General features: G+C 47.4%; 1 protein-coding gene across 2 annotated transcripts; it reads left to right on the forward strand.

Annotated features, from left to right (window-relative positions):
• The first annotated feature begins 983 nt into the window (after positions 1–983).
• LOC118849063 (equilibrative nucleoside transporter 1-like) lies at positions 984–22,768 on the forward strand. Of its 2 annotated transcripts, XM_036758148.1 has the most exons (15): positions 984–1,052; positions 2,602–2,670; positions 3,332–3,403; positions 4,269–4,350; positions 6,527–6,723; positions 9,364–9,503; positions 11,478–11,612; positions 11,757–11,854; positions 12,971–13,049; positions 16,193–16,369; positions 19,035–19,132; positions 19,442–19,550; positions 20,010–20,095; positions 20,672–20,874; positions 22,186–22,768. In XM_036758148.1, the coding sequence occupies exons 3-15, from the start codon at positions 3,360–3,362 to the stop codon at positions 22,295–22,297; spliced, it is 1,560 nt and encodes a 519-aa protein (XP_036614043.1). In that variant the 5' UTR covers positions 984–1,052; positions 2,602–2,670; positions 3,332–3,359; the 3' UTR covers positions 22,298–22,768. The 2 variants fall into 2 exon arrangements, with proteins under 2 accessions (XP_036614043.1, XP_036614044.1); XM_036758149.1 differs by lacking the exon at positions 16,193–16,369.
• The last annotated feature ends 1,215 nt before the right edge of the window (positions 22,769–23,983 follow it).

Raw genomic sequence — 23,983 nt, forward strand, 5'->3', positions numbered from 1 at the left:
GTGGTAGATGTGCTGATGGGATCTAACTTAAAGTGTGAGTCCAGGGCAGTGAGAAGGCTATAACTCAGTGACACACTACGACCTTTGTCCAGCACATAAAAGTGTGCAGGAAGAATGTAAACAGAGGGGATTGGAAGTGGTGGAGGGAGAGATCAGTCCTGTAGAATACTGCTCAGCAAAAGAGACAGTGGTCGGAAATATAAATAACAGCGTTCAGATTTGAGGGTCCAAAGAAGAGAATGGTGGGAGAAAGAACTGGAGAGAAGGCAGGGTCTTGGAAGGAAGGCAGTATGCAGTGTGCTTGAAGAGAGGTTAGTGACCCTGGGAACAAAAGGGATTGAATCTAGAAAATAAGGGTGACCTAGGTGAGGGAGGTAACAGAGAGGGTGACGTCAGTTAAGTCGTGTAGTTTAAAAACCCCTACTGTGTGCTAAGCGTTGGGGATGCAAAAAAAAAATCACGCCCCCCCCCCCAAAAAAAGCAGAGCCCCTATCCCTGTCTGATTTTTCATTCTGAAAGCAATGATATTAACTGTTAGAGGTAAGGTGGTATTTGGGTTTGAGAGTTTGGGAGGTCCTGTGGCTCAGGATGCGGTTATCATGGGGGAGTATATCAATAGAAGGGGTATACCAAGGGCGGGGTGTAGCAGTTGAAGGGGTCCCCATGGAACATGGCTTTGGGAGAGCCCTGGAGTGGTGTAGAAACGCGATCTTTTCGTGGGGTGTGGAAAGAACAACCCACAATTAAGTAGAAGTGGTGGGAGGCCTATCCCAGGGTTTTGGAGAGGGGGTATCGGGTGTCGTCGGGCGGGGGCGGGGCAGGGGGGGGGGGCTTACTGGGCGGAGTAAAGGAATATTTGAAGAGGAGGAGGAGTTGGACTGGGGGAGGGGAGGAGGCGGGGATAGAGGGAGCTGGCGGGTGGGTGGGGGGTGTTGCTCGGGTTGTGGGAGGGACCTGGGGAGGGCGGCTTTGAGGTGGGCCGGGGCTGCCCGAGGGAGAAGCGGGAATCCTGCGGAGCTGGAGCTGAGCTCCTGAGGAGCCGGACCGAGCAGGTGAGGGCCCCGAAGTGCACGTGGGGAGTCAGGGGACCCCGGAGGGTGGGAGGTTCGCGCCCTGGCCGCACCCGATGGCCCATGGCCTCTGACCCCAATGTGCTGCTGGCCATTCCTAAAAGTAGGCGCTGTCCCGGCGGGTGTAGGGGACCAGGCGGGGTGATTTCCCCGGCACTGGCCACCCTGGCGTCCCCGGAGACGCGCTTAGGGCGCAGCACGGGAATTTCCAGGGTCCCTGGGTGGAGCACCCCGAGGTGTTTCCCGCCGTCGCTCCCTTGCCATCCTCCTGGACCCTGCAGGGGAGAGGATGGACAAGAACGGCCGACCACGTGGCGGCGGAGGGAGGGATGGAGACAGGGAGAGGAGACCTCGTGGTGTTGTGGAATGACTGGAGTTACGGCCGGGTCGGGTGTCTGCCACCCCGTTTATTGTGCGACCGAGCTGGGGGAGGGCGAGAGACACAGCCGGCAATGGACTGATTGGTTAATAATGCCCTCGGTGATTTGATAAGAGGGGCCCGAACGTGGCTATTTAAGGGCGGTCTGCGATAGTTCTTACGCCCCTTTTCGGATCCGCGAGGGCTAGGGCCACCTTGCCTAGGCTCAGGGATGCCATTAGCCCCTACCTAACAAAGCTCCAGAGCCCGGAATGGAGCCCTTGATTCCAAGTCTAGGGCTCTCTCCCGTCCACTCCTCCCTCCCCCGCACCTTCCTGTACACCTCTAGAGGCTGCCCCACGCCACCTGGGCTCTATGATGATGTGAGGCTGCCCCCTCCTCTCCTTTCAAGCACAGGTGCCTCTGTTCCTGAAGCTTCTGTTTCCTGAGTCTGGCCACCCCCCTCTCCCCTAGCTCTTGGGTAGGGGTTCCCCAGAATGGCTGAACCTCAGAGCTGGGACACAGTCTTGAACAGAAATCAGATAGCTTTTGCATGAAGACCTCCCAGGAGGGCAAACTCGTCGCCCCTGGAGGCAGCTCGATCCTCTTATGGATATGGGAATTTTCTCCATACATCAAGTCTCAGTTTTCTGCACTAGGCTTCCCTCCTCAGTTGCTGGCTATGCCATCTGGAGCTGAGCAGATTGTATGGGACAGCCTTTCAAACGCTTGAGGCCAGCTGTCTTGTCTCTCAAATGTATGTTGGCTAGATATTAGAGCCTTCACCTAATGACTTCAGCTTTTGATGCCCTTCAAAATCTTGATTGTTTTCTCCTTTATACACTCCAGCACCTAGACCTGATGATAGTACTCAAGATACAAGGGACCAGGGCAGATTGGAGCCCACCCCTGGGTTTCCCTATCCGTCTCAAGGAAAACTCTTCCCAAAGATTTTCTTATCTCAGTCTATAGAGGCTGGCCTATTTTTCCCTCTTCCCCCAGCCCTAACCCTTGTTTTTACCCCTCTCACCAAATACTGCCACCTCTGGTCCCCATTTCTGCTAATCCCTCCATCAGCATTTCCTACACAGCTGGCACTACCCCAGTTGAATTCCAGATCCTGGATATGAGTCTCTTCCAGGCCTGTCTCCATTCATTTCAATATATGTGCAGGTACCCCAGTTTGTCTTGTGAAAGAGCTGAGGTCTCCGTGGCAGTCTGGTCTCTGGGATTGGGAAGAAGGTACTCTCATTGTCTCCCCATCTGCTTCATGTCATATGTAGGGGTGCTACTAGGTATCACAGGGACATGTTGGCATTTGACAGTAGTGAAGGTGGGGGCCATCTTTCTGGGTACAGCAGAGTGAACTCAGGATGCAGAAGAGGGGCTTCTGGGTGTCGGGGTCTGTCACTAGGGCTTGGCCTGTCCTGTTCACATGCTGACAACCTGTGACCCCTCTCTCATTGCTTTTCTAGTACCCTCTTTTCTCATCTCTCTCTTCTCTCTTTCCCTTTCAAGTACTCCCTCCTTTCTGCCTCCTTCTCTTCTGTTTCCTGGCTATGGACTGCTGCACAGCTGCATAAAAATTGCAGCGGCAGTGGTGGGGAACCAGGTATTTCCACAGCTTGGGGAGGAGGTGGAGGTGTGGGGGCAAGCTCCCAGGACTCTGTTTCCTTTGGTGGCTTTCTTGGCTGTTCTGGGGACAGGGTCCCTTTTGAAGGGGAGTAGGTTGAGGCATGTTGGGGTCCCTTTGGGAGATGAGGAGAGGATCAGACAGGGACAACTCCAACAAAAATAGTAAAGTTAGGAGTTAACCTAGTGCTTGGCCACTATGGGACAAAGAAGGATCTGGGGTGGGGAGGGAGGGAGACTTAACATCAATTCTACCCCTTTCCCCTTCAAGGACCCCCAGACTGACAGAGCTGGAAGCCATGGGCATTACTGCCATGCCGACTAATCACCAGCCACAGGACAGGTATGGTAGGGGTGGAGGGTGGGGACAGGGAGAGGAAGCACAGAGGACCCAAGGAGGGGTCTCTCCCTTTGGGAGATTCATCTTTCCTATGCCATCTGTCCCATCCCCGCATCCCACGTATACCATGAGGGACCTATCATTTGATCTCTCTCACCCCCTCAACCTGCTTGTCCCTCTTCACTTTTTTCCCTTGGGGTTCTAGCCGTGATCCCAACTCTATCCCTGTGGTTCAGCCTGTCGCAGACAGTGGTTGATATGGGGGTGGGTGGTAGGGAGTATTATGGCCCTAATGTGGGTTGGAGAATAGCTCCTTCCTCCTTCCCCCCACAAACTAGGAAGACCCTAACTATTAACTGTATTTAACCTAGGTGACATTGTGTGACCCATGGTCTCTAGGCAGTGTGACCGACAGAGTTGGTTGCAGACACATATATACATATACACACACACATACATACATATATTTGCTTTGTGTTTTGTTTTCTTGCTCTTCTCCCCCTCACCCCCACCCCAATTCCTTCCCCCTTTCTGTAGAACTGTACGGGATTGAGGAGCTCTTGGCCTTTGAGGTCCCTATGCGCCAATGGGGGCTGAGAACAAAAGCATAGATATAGTGTGGGCCCTGTGTCCATCCCTTGAAAGAAACTTGTCTCTCCTGGTGCCTAAGTCTGTCTCCCCAGCAGCTTCCTGAGGCTAGGCAGACAGAGCAGGTGAAGAGTTTGCTCATGGTCACAGTGGATTGGAGAGGACTGGGGATGAAATAAAGAGTGAGAGGTGGGCTCCAGAGAATGTCCTTTTAGTTAGGGACCGAAGCTGGGACATGCCCCTCCTCCATCCCATATGTCTTTCCTCTCTCTTCGTCCAGGTACAAAGCAGTATGGATTATCCTCTTCATCTTGGGGCTGGGCACCCTATTGCCATGGAATTTCTTTATAACTGCCACTATGGTGAGACTTGGGAGAAAGGGAAGATGGTAGACCGCTTGGCAAGGGGCAGAGGGTGGGCACCTTCCCCAGGGGCACCATAGGAAGTCAGTGTGTAGTAAAGGACTTAGAGGAGGTGCGTGAGAGTATGGATAGGTGACAGGTCCATCCTGGGAGGAGAGAGTGTTTCTGTCCACTGGGATGGGAGAAGGAAGAGGCAGTATTGTTGGGTAGTGGAGAATGCCCTGGATGTGGGAAAGGGCAACTTGAGTTCTGTTCTTGACTCTGATGTTGGAACTTGGTCAAATTACTACATCTTAGAGCCTTGGTTTCCTCCTCTGAAAATTAGTGCATCAGACTAAATCAGAGATTCTTTTTTGGTGGAGTGGGGTGGGGGAAGGCAATCAGGGCTAAGGGACTTGCCCAGGGTCACACAGCTAATAAGTGTCTGAGGCTGGATTTGAATTCAGGTTGTCCTGACTCCAGAGCCAGTGCTCTATCCACTGTGCCACCTAGCTACTCCCTAGATCAGAGATTCTTAACCTGGGCTCTGCATTTTTCAAAATACATATTTTGATGACTGTGTTTCAATATTATTGTTTTGGTGTGTAATCCTATATATTTTGTTTTATGCATTTAAAAAACATTCAAAGATATGCTAGGATTCACTAGATTGCCAAAGGGATCCATAACCCACAAAGTGAAAAGCCCCTGACCTAGATGGTCTCTTTAAGGTGCCTTCCAAGGGTCATGTTTCTGTGAATGGGGAGGTATGTTTATGTGTATCCTTCACCAAAGTCCTGCAATTTCATGCTGATGTCGTGGTGACCCTTGGATTCTTACACTTCTGACATGCCCTACTGACTTGGGGAAGGCTGATTTGAGTTCAGTCTGGGTGATAGACTGTACTTGTTCAATGCGCAGCCTAGCTCCCTAGCAGTAGACTCATCACCAGCTGCATTAGTTATTAGCCCGGCAGCAAGTTGTGTGTTGTCGTAGATAGAGCGCTGATTTAGAAGTTGGAGGAATGGGCATTTGAATCTCACCTCTGTGTGTGACCTGGAGCACCTTACCTGTGAGTATGACTAACTTCAATTCTCTGTTCCTTTGCAGCACATAAAAACACAGCAGGGCTCTGTGTGGCTTTGTCTCTGCCTGGGGAGAAGAGATTTAAAAAGGAGACGGTGTTCAGTCTTCTAACTTCGATAATGTCTTTTTTTTTTTTTAACTGGACCTGTGATTTATTGGTTATAGGAATCTTCCTTCACCCTTGCCGATCTAGTGACTCACTTATAACTCAAAGTCTTAGAGAGCTGCCTGGGCACTCGGAGCTGAGGTGACTTGCCCCCCAAGATCACACAGCCTGTATGTGTCAGAGGGTGGGACTGGAGCCCGAGTCTTCTGATTGAGTTCCTCACTCATTGCCTCCCCATCTGTCTAGACTGTTAGACTTGATAGACTATATTTCTTTATTTTTTTGCCTTTTGTTGGGGCAACATGGCTAATATGGAAATAGGTTTGGCATGAAAAAAATAAGAAGAAACCCAGATGTGAGCTGTTGATAGTCTATATATGTGGCATCCTTGCCCAAAGCCTAGTGTGAGTCTAGATACACTAATGGAAGAAATGAAGCCTACCTCCATGTAAACTGAGAGGAAGGAGGATCATCCAAGAAGGATTTCTCAGATGCATGGGTGGCTTATAATTGCTATTAGTGAAAGGAATAACCATGTAGGTGAATGAAGAGCCATCCAAGGAATATTATAAGATCATAGATTTCAAGCAGTCTCCTCATTGTCCCCCAAAAGGGACTTGCTCAGGGTCCCCAGGTAGCAGTGGCTGAGCCAGGACTTTGTGTCTAGGTCTTCCTCTGATTTCAAATCTACCGCTTTTTCTCCTGCAATAGAATCATCCGAATTGAACTCGCTACTTCCTTTATAACTTTTGGTTTTCAAGATGGCCTCGGGACCAAGGTGGCTTCCTCTTTTTAAAAATTAGTGAACAGAGTAGCATTTTTTAAAGCATATTTTTTGTAAATCTCAATATTTTCTGCGTTACTAGAAGATGGCTTGATTCTCATCTGCTTCTGAATTCAGTCTGTTGGGAATATGCTGAGAGTTTAGATGTGCTAGTGAGCCCATGTGCACATGAGTGCCTTAGTACCCATTGAGTGTTGCTTCCTGTTCACCTCTCTCCTCAGTACTTCAAAAGCCGCTTGGGCCCACCCCAGAATGAATCGGGTGCCTTGACAGAGGAAAACAGGGACCTACTTGCTACTACGTCATCACCCCTGCTGAATCCCAGTTTGCTAAGCTCCATTTTCAACAATGTCTTGACCATATGTTCCATGCTTCCCCTACTGGTCTTCACCTGCCTCAACTCTTTCCTGCATCAGAGGTAATTGAACCCTTCTATGACTCATCTCCTTTTCCTACTGCTCTAACTCCCTGCCTCAGTAGTAGAAAAGGTGGCACCTGCCCAGGCTTACACAGGTTGAGTAGCGGCTCTGAGATTTTGGCTGGGTATTCTGATATCCATCATCACCCCTTCTGTTTTCTGGGATGGCTGCCAGGGCAGAATGTTGTTGCCATGTTGCTGCTGCTATATCGAATGTTTTTGGTCATTTGTTTTATTTTGTAGTAAGAGAGGATTCAGTCTTAGAAAAAATTCAAGAAACTAAAAACATTAAATAAATAAATACTAATTTATTAAAAAAAGAAAGAGAAAGGATTAAAGAGTTTTTTCTTTTCCCCAGAAATGATTATGATATAAAGACAAATTACAGTTATCCCTTCCACATCATGACTTTCCCCATTGTGGTTTTGATACATCATGAGTCAACATAAGAAATTATGGGAATTCTGCAGAAGCCACAGAGGACATAAAAAGGCCAACAGATGACACAGAAAAAGTTTAGAAACTCAGAAGTACATAAAATATATGTATAATAGTGGATAATATCAACATACCATCTCTTCTAATACCATAATAATAATCCAGGCTTCTTCTCCGGTTCAAAGGGAGGACCAAAACATTTGATGCAAATTTTCTGGATCCCAGGGGCACCGTAGCCCTAACTGCCTTGATGTGGAAGGGTTAATTGTACATCAGTAAGATTAAGGGGACTGGAATAAATAGTAATCATTCCAATTTGTATAATTGTTTAATATTTACGAAATACCTTGCTTGCATTATTTCATTTTCATCCTTATAAGAACTCTGACGTAGGAGTTATTTTATTCCTTTTTTAGAACAGGGGAAATCGAGGATCAGAGAGCTATTTATTTATTATTTTTTTTTTAATTTTTAGTTTACAACATTCTGTCCCACAGGTTTTTGGGTTCCAGATTTTCTCTCCCACCCTTCCCTCCCGCCGCCCAAGACAGTATATAATCCAATGTAGGTTCTACACTTACCTTCACATTAAACTTATTTAGATAATAGCCCAGCTGTAAAGAAGAATTATAACCAATGGAATGAATCATGAGAGAGAAGAAATGAAACCAAAAAAGAAGGGAAAAAAAGAGAGCAAATAGTCTGCCTCAGTCTGCATTCAGACTCCATAATTCTTTCTCTGGATGGGCATAGCTTTTTCCATCATGAGTCTTTTGGAGCTCTCTTTGAATCTTGTATTGCTGAGAGGAGCCAAATCTATCAAAGTTAGTCCTTACAGATACCACGTGTCTGTAATTGTGTATAATGATCTCCTGGTTCTGCTCCGCTCACTCAGCATCAGTTCATATAAGTGTTTCCAGATTATTAGGAAGTCCGTATCTTCCCCATTTCTTATAGCACAATAGCATTCCGTTACCTTCATATTCCACAGCTTGTTCAGCCATTCCCCAATTGATGGGCATCCCCTTGATTTCCAATTCTTTGCCACCACAGAAAGGGCTGCTATAAATATTTTTGTACATACTGGTCCATTTCCCACTTGTGTGATGCTGGGTCAAAGGGTATGCACTTTTTTTAGCCCTTTGGGCATAGTTCCAAATCGCTATCCCAAATGTCTGGATCTGTTCGCAACTCCACCAACAATGTATTAATATTCCAGTTTTCCCTCATCCTCTCCAGCATTTATCATATTTCTGTTTTGTCATGCTAGCCAATCTGACAGGTAAGATGTGGTACCTAGGAGTTGTTTGGATTTGCATATCTCTAATCAATAGTGATTTAGAGCATGTTTTCGTGCGCCTATAGGTATCTCTAATTTCTTCCTCTGAAAATTGCCCCTTCATATCCTTTGACCATTTCTCAATTGCGGAATGACTTGTATTCTTATCAGTTTGGTTCAGTTCCCCATGTATTATAGATATAAGGCCTTTTTCAGACACACTGGTTGTAAAGATTTTTTCCCAATTTTCTGCTTCCCTCCTAATCTTTCTTGCATTGGCTTTGTTTACACAAAAACTTTTCAATTTAACATAATCAAAATTACACATTTTACATTTTGTAATGCTCTCTATTTCTTGTTTGGTCGTGAATTCTTCCCTTTCCCATAAATCTGACAGTAAACTATTCCTTTCTCTCCCAAATTGCTTATAGTATCAGCCTTTATTCCTAAATCATCAACTCATTTTGACTTTATTTTGGTAAACAGTATAAGATATTGGTCTTTGCCCAGTTTCTGCTATACTATTTTCCAACTTTCCCAGCAGTTTTTGTGAAATAGTGAATTCTTAACCCAAAAGCTGGATTCTTTGGGTTTATCAAAGTATAGTTTGCAATCACTGTGTGTGTCTGTGAAAGGATCTGAATATAAGTATTTTGACCTGCTAGTGATCTCCAAGGGGTCCCTCCACCTTGAAATCCTCCGAACTTGTTCCTTGCCCACTCTCCACCACACTCATTTCTTTCCTGTCTAGCTTGTCCTTAATTGTTTTTATTTCCGCCCCCTCCCCCCTTCCCCCCCCCCCCGTACTTTGTACCTTGCTCTCCCCTCCCTTATGTGAACCTGTGGACCTGTGATTCCCTCATCTCAGGTTTGGGGAGAGGGACTATGGATTTGACCTACTCTCCTTCCTCTTCTTTCTGTAGGATCCCTCAGGACCTGAGGATCTTGGGCAGTATGGTGGCCATCTTGCTGATGTTTGTCTTGACAGCCATCTTGGTGAAGGTGGACCTTGATCCCATGTCCTTCTTCACTGTCACCATGATCCAGATTGTTATCATCAACTGTGAGTTCTGGGGAGTTTTCATGGGAGAAGAGAGCTGGTGAGGAATCTGTGGGGTTGACAGAGAGCCAGTGTGGACTTTTTCAGCTTGGATTTTCCTCCTTCCCTCACTGGTTAATATCTCTTCTCCATCTCTTCATTTGCTGTTCCATACAGAGGTAGATAAGTGAATGGATAGATAGATAGGTAGAATATTTATTAAGGGCCTGTGTAGGATGTGCTAAGCCCTGGGAATACAGATACTATTGAGCAAGACAGTTCCTGTCTTCAAGGAGCTTACATTCTAAAGAGAGAAGAAGATATACAAAAGGAGAGCTGGAGAGGGTTGGGTGGAGAGGACACAGTATAGCATTGGGTGAGAAGTGGTATGAAAACTTGTTTCCAGGCAAGATGAGGCAAAAGCAAACTAGAGTCTCAAGGGCTGAATCCCGTAGCACCCATTTGTCTTTACAAAGTGGACCCTGGGGAAAGGAGTGTCTTGACCAGCCATTTTTGCTTATTCCCTACTGTTTGCTGTTGAGTCATTTCAGTCATGTCTGACTCCATGACCCTGTAACAACAATGTTACTTGCAGCTGCTGTGGGGATGTAAGACTAATAACACCAGCACACAGGAGGGCTGCTAGTACAGGTTCTTTGATCTGCTTTTCTGAAGGAAAGAAATTTTAAGGGGTTAACAATCTTAGTTTAATTAAACATAAGTATATCATTCACTTAGTTCAGGGGAAAAATTCAGCACCTTGGACTTCAGAGACAATACAAATGAAAATCACAAGCAGCAGTTATAAATGGAGAAAATAACACAAATCAACAGACAGGCTTCTAACTGTCTGACCATAGCAATACATACATAGTTACCAGAGAGAGAGAGAGAAGCACCAACATGTGGGTTTTCAAAGCCAGGGGGCTTTTTGATGGCTACCCAGAGTCTCCTCTGGCTACATCACATGAACATTCTTCCAGTGAATGAGCCCCCAAAGCAAAACCTCACTTGAGAGTATATTCTGTTTCCAATCAATGACTCTTGATTCAGTCAGAGACTCTTGATTCAAACAAAGGCAAGACTCAATCAAAGGCAGTTGATTGCCTTAGTGCTGAGAAGCACTCCAAAAAACCAGCAAAAAGTCCTACTTCGCTTGCCCTTGCAGACCCCATTTGGGATTTTCTCAGCAAAGATACTCGAGTGGTTTGCCATTTCCTTCTCCAGCTCATTTTACAGATGAGGAAACTGAGGCAAGCAGGGTTAAGTGACTTAAGTGCCCAGGGTCACACAGCTAGTAAGTATCTGAGGGTGGATTTTGGACTCAGGCGATCCTCCTGACTCCAGGGCTTGTACTCTATCCACTCCCCTATCCTAGTTGCCTTCTCCACAGTATATCTTCATTTTCCTTTTTGAATTGGGGCCTCCTTAGTCTCCCCACCTGAGAGAAACAGTAAATCAAGCATTTTATGAAGTGCTTACCTTGTGTTGGCCTCTGTGCTAAGTGCTGGCGATGCAAGTACACACCAAAAAAAGACAGTTTCTGCCCTCAAGGAGTTTACTTTCTAAAGAGGACAACTACACTTAAAAGGAAGTTGAAACACCAGAGTGGGAAGGGCAAGATACCTGGTTCTAGGGCATGATGGAGAAGGCTAGAGGGAATACAGGCTGGTAGGAAATAAAGAAATGTTTGCCTTGGTGTCCCTCCTTGAGAGAATATTCCTGGAGTAGCCAGTGGCTTTCTCTTTGTCCTCCAGTCTTCACTGCCTCTTAGAACAGCCTTCTGGGACTTACTTGCTTTGCCCTGGTCCCCTCTCTGCTATTCAGTTCATTACATATTTATTAAACAGCTACCGTGCACTGGCCACTATGCTAAGTGCTGGAAAAGGAAAGGCTGGACCTGCCTTCTTAGGAGCTTACAGTCTTATTTCCTCTCATCTCATCAGGTTGACTCGTTTCTGTCCCCTTCCCTTACACCATGTCCCGTGTTCTCCTTAGCATCTGGAGCCATTCTCCAGGGCAGCCTGTTTGGCCTGGCTGGCCTCCTGCCTGCCAGCTACACAGTTCCCCTCATGAGTGGCCAGGGCCTGGCCGGGATCTTTGCCGCTGTGGCCATGATCTTCGCCATTGCCAGTGAGTTCTTCCCGCTTCTTTATGACTACGCAGGTGTGAGGGGGAGGGGAAGTGGCCCTAGGGGATGGGTTGGGGATGGAGACCCTGCAAGGATCACTTTTCTCATCTCCTCTGTGAGTAATTTCCATCCCTCTACCTCCCTAGGTGGTTCAGAACTAGGACAAAGTGCTTTTGGATACTTTATCACTGCATGTGTGGTCACCGTCATTTCTGTTTCATGCTACTTGGTCCTGTCTCGCCTGGTAAGATGAAGGGAGGAAGTCTGTCCTGCGGAGGGAGGTGGGGAGGGGGAGGCGGGGTGCTCCTGAGCAACAGAGACAGTAGTAGAAAAGGAGCTGGCTTTGAAATACTGGCTCTGCCACTTTACAAATCGCTTTTCTCTCTGGGCTTCAGTTTTCTCATCTGTAGTAGTGGTAACATAATAACAATAAAAATAAAGAGCTAACTTATATGTAGTGTATTAAGGCTTGCAAAGTGCTTTACAAGTAGTATCTTCACCAAAATCCTGGGAGATGTTATAATAATTCCTGTTTTACAGATGAGGAAACTGAGGCAAACAGAGGTTAAGGGACTTGCCCTGGGGCACACAGCCAATACGTATCTGATGCTGGGTTTAAACTCAAGGTTTTCTTGACTTCAGACCCAATGTTGTCTGTAAAATATAGGGGTTAGAGCTGCCTAGGCCCCTCTGTCTGTCTTCCAAGAGCTGCAGCCCCCCCAAAAAACACACACACACACACACAATATCCTCCTCCCCTCTTAGTTCTTCAGGAACCCCCTTCTGCTTCTAAGCCAGTGATGTCAGACTTAAATAGAATTAGAGGATTTCTGCCAGCAGCATATTATTGGCTTAGAAAGTCACAAATTAGTATTATCTATATTGTTTACTTATTTTGTTAAACATTTTCCAATTACACTTTCTTATGGTTTGGGCCATGAATTTGGCACCTCTGGACTGTGTCCTACCTATCAAAGTATCCTATCAGCCAGTGGACAATGATCCCGAAGAGCTCTCCCTACCTTGGGACCTGGGGAAAAGGACGGTATGTTTGTCCTCCTTCCTGTCCCTGGGGTTCAAGGGCTCTTATGGTGATGCTTCCTTCCCCTATGTACTGCTACTCCTTATCTCCTCCAGTCTCTGGGAGGGACAGAGAAGGCCTATGGATCAGTCGCCATGTTTGTTTATTTTTCAATGCAAATAAAGGCATGTAAATAAGGTATTATTTCCTTCCTCCCCTAAAAACATAAAATAAGGGAGTTGGATTAGATCAAGGTCCTAGATCTGTGATTGGAGAGTTAGAAATTGGGGAGAAGAATCTCAGTCTGAGCTGTCCTTTCTCTTTCTTTCTCCCTGCCAGAAGTTCTACCAATATTATCAGCAAACAAAGATGGAGGCTGTTGGGGAGCAGGAAACCAAAATGGATCTGATTCAAAGAGGTCTGGGGCCCCAAAGGAGTGGGAGGGAGGTTACTCTGAGGGTTAATACATTCTCAAAGGAGGAAGACAGAAGTCTTTTATGTGCTAGATGACTGTGAAGGATGGGGGGGGGAGGGGGAGGGAATGTGGCCTCTGGGCTAGGTGGTTCAGAAGAAATACAAAGTGTGACTGGGTGTGGCAGGACATGGCTACATTCTCTGCTCTAGGGGAGACTGAGGCTGGTGGATTGGTTGGTACTGAGCTGCAATAGGACCAGAGCCAGTCTGGTGTCTGCCATGCATACTGCACCAATACAGGGGGCACTTAGGGAGTATATAGAGTGTGGTGATGGGGAGTTGCATCAGGCTGCCCAAAGAGGGGCAGATTGGGTTAGGCCTGTGAGTGGCTGCTGTCCCTGCAGCCTGGGCAAGATAGGGAGACCCAAACTTAAAAACAGAGGAACAATGACAGAAAATCTAGATATGGTTTCTAGGCTAGGTGCTATGAGGAGAAGTATAAAACATGATGCCTGTCCTTGAGGAACTTACATCCTCCCTGGGGATACAGATTTAGTAGATGCGAAATAACAGGAAAAACACCTACGTGGTAAAAATCGCAAGGTTCCACTGTCCTTACAGGAAGTCTTCAGAGGAGGTGGAAACCCATGTGAGCTAGGGTCCATCTTGTAAGGTTCAACTCAAATGCTTTTCCTCCAAAAGGCTTCCTTCGACCAGAGTACCACCCTCAGCCCCAAACTCACACAACACATTATCTGTAGTGTGGGCGAGTCGTGTAAAATTGGGTATGACAGTGTTTTGTATACATGACACATCCCTGTGCCAGACTGTGACCTTCATGAGGACGAGGATCTTGTGTTGTCTAAACTTTGCACATCCCTTGGCACTCCCTTAGTAGGGCTTTCTCTGTAAGATGGGACTTCTTAAAAAAAAATGGGACCTCTAACATGTTTGGTGGTATTATCTTCTGAGGCCTGTGGCAATAGGTCAGACTTGAAAGATTGATGGGGTTTAGTTGGAGGAAGGAAGGAAGGATGGAGGGCATGAGCTAAAGAAACTGAATGAGGAGAGGCAGGAATTATAATAGTTCTCACTTGTGTAGCATTTTATTTATTTTTTCAGTGTCAAACCCCAACTTTATTTCTCAGCCCTGAGAGATGGGGATGAGCAGACAGGATGTGGGGACTGCGAATGAGAGAGGCCTTCAGGGTCCTGAGAGGTGAATCCAGGGCTCCATGAAAGCTGAGATGTGAGTCACACATGGCAGCAGGGAATTGAGCCATGGTTGGGAAGGGAATGAAAGTTCTCGAACATCAGGGGGAGCAGGGAAGATTGGGTAGATCTGGAAACTAGGCCGCCAGCTGGGGGGTCATCTCCCTCTACTCCCTGGGTCCCAAAGGACCTTGGGTTGGAGGTAGGCTCTAGGCTCAGGGCAGTGAGGAGGGGTCAGAGATGAAAAGAGAGGGAAACTAGAATGGAGGGTGGGGATACTACAACATTGGTGGGGAACTAGAAATAGGGAGGTAGAATAGGGTGAGGTAACATGTGCATGATGCAAATCCCAGGTGGGGAAAGAGTGGGGGGAGAGAATACAAAGATCCAAGAACTGCGCCTGCCAGCCCCATCCTCTGAGGAAGGGGGCAAGCAGCGGAAGGACTGGGTCCAGTAAGGTACGCTCACAGGACAGGCATCAGGCTGCCATCAGCCCCAGGAACGGAGATCACTCAGGTATCAAGATGTACAAATTTGGAATTGACATAGGACGTGGCAGTCAGATGGGTTCATCACCTGGGCCCAAAGGAGTGAAGAATGCCACACTGTGTTGCTAATCAGTCCAGCAGAAGAAGCCACGAACATGGATGGCAGCCTCCCCATCAGGGCCAAAGCCACATACACTTCCATGCGTGTTTAGCAAGGAACACCTTGTACGTTGCTCCCGCCTCCTGGGACGATGCCTTTGAGTAGGTGACGACCTGCTTCATTGTGGCCTGAAACAGCATTTCTTCATTTTCTCCATCAAACAGCATCTCCTCCAGCAGGATTCCAGGTGACCGCCAGTTCACCGACTTCCCCTAGGACTGGTAGGCGATATTCTTAGGGGCACCTAGTCTGAGATCTCATAGTAGTTCCAGGTTGTGGTCCTGGTGGAGATGTTCTTCTTGCACCTGCAAAAAAATGTCCGTGATCTTGATGTGTCCATCTGTTTCCAGGATCACATTATCCAGCTTCAGGTCCCTGTAGATGCCCTGGTTGTGTGGGAAGATGAGGCCAATGGCAGTTTCCCCAGATAGGACCGGCACAGCTGCTGAGTGTGGTACATGAGGTCCCTGTAAAACTTGTCCATCTGCTAAATCCACATACTCCACAGGAGAGAATGGAGTCCTGAATCACCTAGCTGCTGAAATGCACCGGAGGTCCCCGCCCACCTGTCATGGACTCCATCACAAAGTAGATTCAGTGACCTAGAAGATGGAAGGGAGTGTAGCTGCTGCCCACCTTCAACCCCCCAGGGCCAGAATGGGCTGTTTCTTTAGTTTGCTGCCTGCACCTTCATATCCTTCTCTAGGATCTTAATGGCAAAACATCTCATCAGACACCCGACTCAGCTAACACCACCTTGCCAAAGCTACCCTTGATGAGAACCATGAGGGTGGTGAAATCGGAGATTTGCAGGTGGCCCAAAGGGCCAAAGAAGCATCCATTGGAGTCATGGATTTGGGAGGGACCAAGACATACTCGATGCCTCTTATATAGCATTTCAAAGGTCAGAAAGGTGATTTGCTCACCACCACAATGAAAAGTAGGTATTATTTTAAATTCTTTTTGGACTGGACTTACGGTTGCAAGTGTTCCTGATGAGGAGTTTACTTCACCAAAAGCCCATCCATTCTTGCTTTGAAAACTACTGTCTTAGAAATGATTTACTGGAGGCAGGAAGAGATTAAAGGAGCTCCTTGAGGGTCACACAGCCATTATGGGTCAGGTATAAGTAGGACTTTAGACCAGGTATTGATTTCAAGGTTGGCTCTTCATCTACTAAGCCAGTGGAGTCAACTCAAAGAGGAAACATCATCTGTGTTGTACTTTTCAATTTATTGTGTTAAACAGTTTATCAATTACATTTTCATCTGGTTTTGGTTCACTCAGGAATTTTGCCGAAGTCCTGTAAGTTTGGCACCTCTGCGCTGTGCCACGCTTCCTCTTGGGTAGTCTTACTATCTTCGATTTACGTCTGTGGGGAAACAGAAGCCCAGAAAGGAGAAGGGACTTGCCCGAGTTCACAAAAGCCAGGAACCCAAGAACTAGAAGGGACCTCAGTTGGCGGTTAGTCCGATCCATCCTTGTCCAAGAATCCCTCCACACTACTCCCCGCTTTACCCGGTTAGTACTCACATCTGAAATGTGAGTGCTAGATGACCCAAGCAGTCCTCATCCAGTGAATGATCCTGAGCCTCCTATTTTTTGTTTTCCAGAACCTGCTTCATTTCTTTGATCAGTGATGAACTGATATATGCCATCCTGTGTATATTTCCTTTTTTTTCTAAATAATTTTTTTTAGTTTACAACACTCAGTTCCCTAAGTTTTGGGTTCCAAATTTTCTGTCCCCTCCTCCCCTCCGCCCCCCAAGACGGCGTGTAATCCAATGTAGGTTCTACATATACGTTCACATTGAACTTATTTACATAATAGTCCATTTGTAAAGAAGAATTATAACCAATGGAATGAATCATGAGAAGCAACGAAACCAAAAAAGAAGGGGAAGAAAAAGAGAGCCGTTTGCCTCACTCTGCATGCAGACTCCGTATTCTTTCTCTGGATATGCAGAGCTTCCCATTCCATTTTCAAACAGCTTGAATTGTCAGGAAGCTTTTCCTGACATCGGATCCCAAACTGACTTCCTGTGACCACTGTCCATTGCTCCTTAGTTCCTGCCCTTCTCGTTTCAAACAGAACAAGTGCAGCTCTTTACATTGTTGGAGATTGCTATCCTCTGTCACCTCCAACTAACTATCTACTGGTCCTCATAAAATATGTTCTCTCCTCTCAACCTAGATACTCCTCTCCTAGATATACTCCAGCTTGTCTATTTCTTTGTGAAAATAGAATGCCCAGAGCTGAACTCAGCACTCTAGAGATAATGGCCTGGACCGAATAGATTAGAACCATCACCTCCTTGTTCTGGGCATTATCAGACTGAGCTCTGTAATGGCAGGGGTTGATTCTTGGCCATTCTTTGTGTCCTCATATCCCTCTCCTAACTCCATACATTTTCATTGGCTATGCCTTGAGCCTGGAGTGATTCCTCATCTTGGCCTTCTGGCTATTTCAAGTCTCAGCTAAAATCTCACCTTTTACCAACTAGAAACCTTTCCTAGGCCTCTTTAGTCACCTCTCAGTGCTTTTCCTCTGTGATTATCTCCCAATTTATCCTGTCTAGCTTAGTTTTACATAGTTGCTTGTATGTTGATTCTCCAGTTAGATTGGGAGCTCCTCAAGGGCAGGAATTGTGTTTTGTTTTTTTTTTGTTAAGTGCCACTGTAGGCACTTAATAAATGTTTGTTGGCTTGACTTGGATATTAGTTCCTAGGATAGTATTATCAATCAATAAGCCTTTATTATTATGGTTATGCTTTATTATTATATTTTTGTGTTATATCGAGTTAAGGGATCAAAGATCTTAGGACTTGAAGGAATGTAGGAGGTGATAAGTCAAAACTGCTTTTTGCAGATGAGGAATCTGAGTCCCAGAGAAGTTAAACAACTTGCTTGGGGTTCTAGAGCGAGTACCTATCTGAAGTGGGATTTGAGCTCAAGCCTTTGTGGTTTTCCTTGTTTTGTTTTTGGCTGGCTAAGTGTCAAGTGTCTGAGGCCAGATTTGAACTGGGGTCCTCTTGGCTCTAGGGCTGGTGCTCTACTCCCTGAGCCACCGAGCTGCCTCAGATTCAGATCTTTGTGATTCCAAGTCCAGCATTCTGTCTGTCCTTTGACTCCAAATCCTAATATCTTTACACTTTCCCACACAGAAATAGGAGTATAGTACGTTTGTAGGTCACTGAGGGTACCTTTGGGGGGAAGAATAAGCAGAGGTTGACTAGGAAGCTCAGGATGGAATTATAGAGGCCATTGGAAGGGAAATGATTTTGGTTGTGATGAAGTAAACCATAGCGAACATATGTGTATGGAGGGGGTTTGGGGGTGGGAGCTCTAGGCCTGTGATTTCATGCCACTGTAATAGGGAAATTCCTTATTGAGGAAATTAATTAAACTAATTAAGACCAGTAACTATAATGCAGTGTATAGTCTTAGAGCACTGGCCCAAAGGGGAAGTGATTAACCCATAGTCAGAGCCAGTATGTGTCATAGGAGGAACATGATCGCAGACTTCTTGACCTAGGCCTGCTCCCTCTCTGAGATATGACACATTAAAAGTGGTGCATTTCCATAAGGAAACACTTTTAGTTTGGACAAGGTGAAATGCAGATTAGAGAAGGCAGCCTAGAGGAAGCAAGAGGCCTTTTCAGTGATCCAAGTGACGAGTAGTAGCTCTGGTGTTTAGGGTTCTTCGTGGAAAGGGAATGGCAGAGAACATGGAGGTTGTGTCAAGTGGGACTGAAATGGTTGTCTTGTGGGTCCTGTTGGGACTATCTCAGGTTCTCTCTACCCAGTGACCTGAGACCTTGCTGATGGCACAGGGTCGAGGTAGGATTTGGGAAGTAGGCTCCACTTGGGAGGAGATGATGCCAGACAGTGGAAAGAGCCCTTGCCCTGGAGTCAGATGGTCTGGGTTCAAATTCCGGTCCCTGGGCTTCAGTTTCCTCTTTTATAAAATAAGGAGTGGGGGTGGGGGTGTGGGGTTGGACTAGATGGCCTCAGAATTGCTTTCCAGCTCTAAATCTGATCATGTAACACTATGTAACAGAACAAGTTTATTTCCCACCCCCCCCTCCCAATTCAGGACCTTCTCATGTTTTTACCTTGTCTTCCCAGGAGAGAACTCTGCCAAGAGTGGAGAAGGAGGGATGTCAAAGCCGAGCACACCTACCTCCCCCTGTGAGAGGCCTTCCATCATAACTATCCTCAAACAGGTAGAAAGCCTGGGTCTTCTGCCTCCATATTGTGTCCTCCTCCATGCCCATTACCCCCTTGGTCCCTTTTCTATTCTCTTCTCCTATCTTCAATCTATGACTTTCCCCATTTTTGACCTTGTGTTATTGGTGGGTGGGTACAGGAGAAGAGAGATTTTTATTCTTTTTCCCCTCCCTTGTCCTCATCACTCCAGCCACCCCTCCCCCCAACACATTCAAAATGAGACTGAACTGCCACCCCCATATCCATCCCCCCACCTGCCCCCGTGCCCTCTGGAGGAAACCATCCCCTTTTCTTCTGATTCCCAGATCTGGGTTCTGGCATTGTCTGTCTGCTTCATCTTCATCATCACCATCTGTGTGTTCCCTTCTGTGACTGCTGAGGTTCAGTCCACCATTCTAGGGACCAGTGACTGGCGTGAGAGCTGGAGGGCAGGGTGGGCAGGGAAGGATTGGGTGTGGGATTGGAGAGTGGAATCCCCGAGGGAGGGAGAAGAGGGGACCTTCACTAGGATTGGAGGTCTTTAGGGTGTGGAGTTGATGACCCCTTTTCCTTTTGAGATGATAGAGAGCTGGGCTGGTGGGAGGAAGACTGAGAAACCTGCTTGTATATGGGTCACTGACTTGTGAAGAGTCAGGAGGTGCCCCAGCCCTTGGCTCCCTGTTCCCATCTTTTCATTCTGGTCTCATCTCAGCTCCCTGAAGGTCAAATTGGAGTATATTGTACAGTTGGAGGAGCGATGAGCTCAGCAGAGGGCAGTAACTTGTTCCGGGTCACAGAGATCAGAGCTGAGACTAGAACCCCGCCCTTCCCCACTTTGGGTCTCATACCTTGTACTTTCCCTATTTTGACACTTTTTCACTGCTTCATTTCCAGAAAAGTATTTCATTCCTGTCTCCTGCTTCTTCACTTTCAATGCCTTTGACTGGGCTGGCCGGAGCCTCACTACTCTCTACATGTGGGTGAGTTGGGGTGGGGATGTTGTAAGAGTGCCACAGGATTTTGAGGATGGAATGGTAATTAAAGTAAATTAGGGGAGGGGGATCTAAGCTGCCCTCTCCTGCTTTGAAATTGGCCAACCCAGGAATGTGTGGTGGGTGGGTGAGTGTTTGGGGTTTCTGGTCCTATTTCCTTGACGAAAAGCTTCTTAGAGTTGTCCCAGAATAGAGTGGTGTGTGTGTGTGTGTGTGTGTGTGTGTGTGCGCATGCGTGCTGTACACACATGTGATCACTTGTCCTTGCCTGGGGAGGGGGGTTAGTGGGCCAGGGACCAAATAGTGGCACATGCTACTCCTCATACCCGGGATACTCTCCTGCCTCATCTCTGCTGTTTCGAATCCCTAGCTTCCTTCAAGGCTCAGCTCAGTTGATGCCTCCTGCAGGAAGCCTATCCTGCTTCCTCGATTCCACCACCCTGCCCCTCTTCCCCTCCACCCCCCGTTACTCAGTGGTAAGTGTAGGGACCCTCTCAGGGGAGGACTCCTTGCTATGGGACGGGCGGTGAGATCAAGGACCTTTGGATGGCCCTTTCTTCACAGCCGACAAAAGACAGCCGATGGCAACTTCCTGCCCTGGTGGTGGCCAGGATTGTGTTTGTGCCGCTGCTGATGCTGTGCAATGTTCATCCGAGGAAGAACCTGCCTGTGGTCTTCCACCATGATGCCTGGTTCATCGTCTTCATTATGCTCTTCGCCTTCTCCAATGGCTACCTCGCCAGCCTCTGCATGTGCTTTGCCCCCAAGTGAGTGAGCAGGGCATGGGGAGGAGTGGGGAGGGGAGGTTCTGGGCACCAGACTTGGGGAGCAGTTCCCTTAGTCAGTAGGTAGGATGGCCCAGGGATTCAGTATATCCTTTGACCAGTGAATCTGATGTGAGTCTCTGTTCTTAGCATCCCTGTGTTCAGAGTTCTGAATTTGGCATGATGTTGGAGCAGGGAGGAATGGGGAGAAGGGGACCTAATCCTTCTGGCCTGATGAGAAGAGACCCATTCTGTACACCTGAGAACCTCCATGTCACTGGAGGAAGACAGCCTCCTGCCTCTAGTATTAGGTGCTCCCAGAGCCAAGGTCAGGGTGCAGGGGACAAAAGTCTGAGCCTGGGAAATGGAGTGAACAGTTAGAGGTCTGGGGAGCTGCTAGCCTCAGCCGGTGGGAGTGCCTGGCCCTACCCTGCCCTGCCCTTCTTATATAGCTCCTCTGGCTACCCTTCCCCCAAGACTCACCCACCTAGCACCCTGTATTTGACGTGCATCCTCTGCAGCCCTGGTTGCTAAAGGCAGGGAGTAACCTAGCATCCAGCTTGGGATGCTCGGAAGTATAGTTTGTTTGCTGTAGGACCTTTCATAGTGATGTTCAGGGTGCATTCTTAGGTGAGTGGGGTCCAGGATGCGGGCTTGAACAATGAAGCCCAAAGGTGGTGGGAGAGATGGGCAGGGGGGAGAATGATGGAGCATCTACCAACAGAGGCCATAGAGGATGCTGGGGATGGGTTAGTGGGAACACTTTGATGAATGGGCTATGTGAGTATTAGAGTTCTCAAGGGGCTCTGGGTTGGGGACCAAGTGGGGAGCAAGTATGTGCTGGAGTAAGGAGGGAGTTACCTTGGGGAAGAGCTGTGGGGGAGGTGCCCTAAGCCAAGCCAAGGGCTCAGGGGCACAGTTACCTGAACCTGGGAGAGAACATAAAATGTACATTTTTGGAAAGAGTCCTAGATTTGGAGTTCAAGGACCTGGCTTCAAATCTCACCTTTGATAACTTACTACCAGTAGGCAAGTCACCTTTTATTTCTCTGGGCCTTGGTGCTCTTCTGAAAAAGGAAGATTAAATTAGATGGCCCTTTCTACTTCTAAATTGATGAACTTCTGATCTTTGAAAGAGAATGAGTAGAGTGGATGGAAAGAAGTATCCTAGGGTTTGAGAACTGGGTGTCGTGGCATCTGGAGTGGGGAGTAGAATTTTTTTATGGGAAGGGAAGGAGGTCCTGGGTCTGGAGAAGAGATTGCCAGGTGCGGGAGTCTTGGGATGACCTTGCCTTTTGTCCCATCTCCCCCCAGGAAAGTGAAACCTTCAGAAGCTGAGGCTGCAGGTACAGTCATGGTCTTCTTCCTCTCCTTGGGCCTGGCCCTGGGCGCCTTGTTGTCCTTCCTGCTCCGCGTTATAGTGTGACCACTTGGAATCTTCCAGCCACCCTGCCTTGTCTACTTCTGACCTCTGTTTTTTCACTACCTGTGCTGGGGATGGAGGAACAGAACTCCTTCTTTGGACCCTGGGGAAGGGGTCCCAAAGGACAGCCCAGAGAGGTCAGTAGCTGTTTGACTGACCAATGGAACGCATCTAGGGGCAAAACAGGGTTTATCCCCTGGCAGCTCTGTATATGTCTGTCCATTCCCATGTCCATCCCTCCCTGTGTCTGTATGTGGTGTTAGGAGCCAGGTGGATGAGACGAAGCATTGCTTTAGGGTCATATTTTTTCTGGCCATGTTTTTCCATCCATCTAATTCCAGCACTTTTCCTTTCCCAAGCCTTTCCATGTGATGATGTCTCATGTACAATGACATTTATTTTTATGCATTTTTTATACTCAAGACAGAAACCAGGTGCCCTTTGAAGGCATCAAATAAATAATTTGGGATTTTTTTCCTGCTCAGTTTCTCTTCAACTACATTCTGTGGGAGGTGCAGGGGGAAGGGGAGAGGACTGGATAGGCCTGTTGTGGTCGCTTGGGGTGGGTATCCTGAGAAAGAGAGGGTGTTCCCAGATGATCATGGTAGGGATGGGGCAATAGGGGAGCACCAAACAGATCGGAGGAAATCCAAAGTGGTGTGCTCAATGAGCTCCGGACTTAGAGCTGGGGACCTGGGTTCTAGTCCTACCTCTGAATTAATGGTAAGGCCTAGATAATTGGGCCCCTCCATGGGGCTACTTTATCCTTTGTTAAAGGACAGGGCTGGACTAGCTGACCTGACCCCTCCAGCTCTAACAGTGTATGAGTTGGTCTCCCCTCCTGGAATTGTACCTGAAAGGCTCCCAGATGACAGAAGGGGAGAAGCCCATACCCTTAAGGGAATATTTAGAGTGATATCAAGGTTATAGTATTATAGCGGTAAGGGCAGCGGGATGGCACAGTGGATAGACTGCTGGGCCTGGAGTCAGAAAGACTCAGCTTTCCGAGTTCAAATCTGGCCTCAGACACTAGTAAGCTGTGTGACCCTGGGCAAGTCACTGAACGCTGTCTGCCTCAGTTTCCTGTAAAATGAGCTGGAGAAGGAAATGACAAGCTGTTCCAGTATCTTTGCCAAGAAAACCCCAAATGGGGTCCCGGGGAATCTACCCGACTGAACAACAGCATCAGAGCTCTGGACCTAGAAGGAAACTTAAATGCCATTGAGTCCAAGACCCTCCTTTCACAGATGAGGAAACTTCTACCTCTGAAAAAAGAACATACAATCTAGTTCTGTCCTTTTCAATGATATCTTACCCCCTCTAACTTCAGATGCAGAATACTACTTCTACCTGTCAGATTAGCTCTGACATTTTTCCATCAGAAATAATCATCTGAAATATTTCTTTCTGCAAACACATGTACCTGCTTCCCTTTTTTTGCCTTCCCCATCAATGCCCCAGGGGTGAATGAAATCCAGGCAGGATCTCAGACCCCCTAATTCCTGGCTGGACTCCCAAAATGCCTGCACTAAAGGAGTTGGAGGCTGGGCTCAAGCCTCCAAGAGTTTGGCATCCATCCCTGGCACCTCAGTTCTCACTCCTGCTGGGCTTCCTGGAGAACAAGGCGGGGTCTGCGTCTCCCCAGAATGAGGGGGCTGGCCAGCTTGGTGTCCTAGGGCCCAGCCTTAG

The sequence above is a fragment of the Trichosurus vulpecula genome, chromosome 4 (genome assembly GCF_011100635.1).
Source record: "Trichosurus vulpecula isolate mTriVul1 chromosome 4, mTriVul1.pri, whole genome shotgun sequence".
NCBI lineage: Eukaryota > Metazoa > Chordata > Mammalia > Diprotodontia > Phalangeridae > Trichosurus > Trichosurus vulpecula.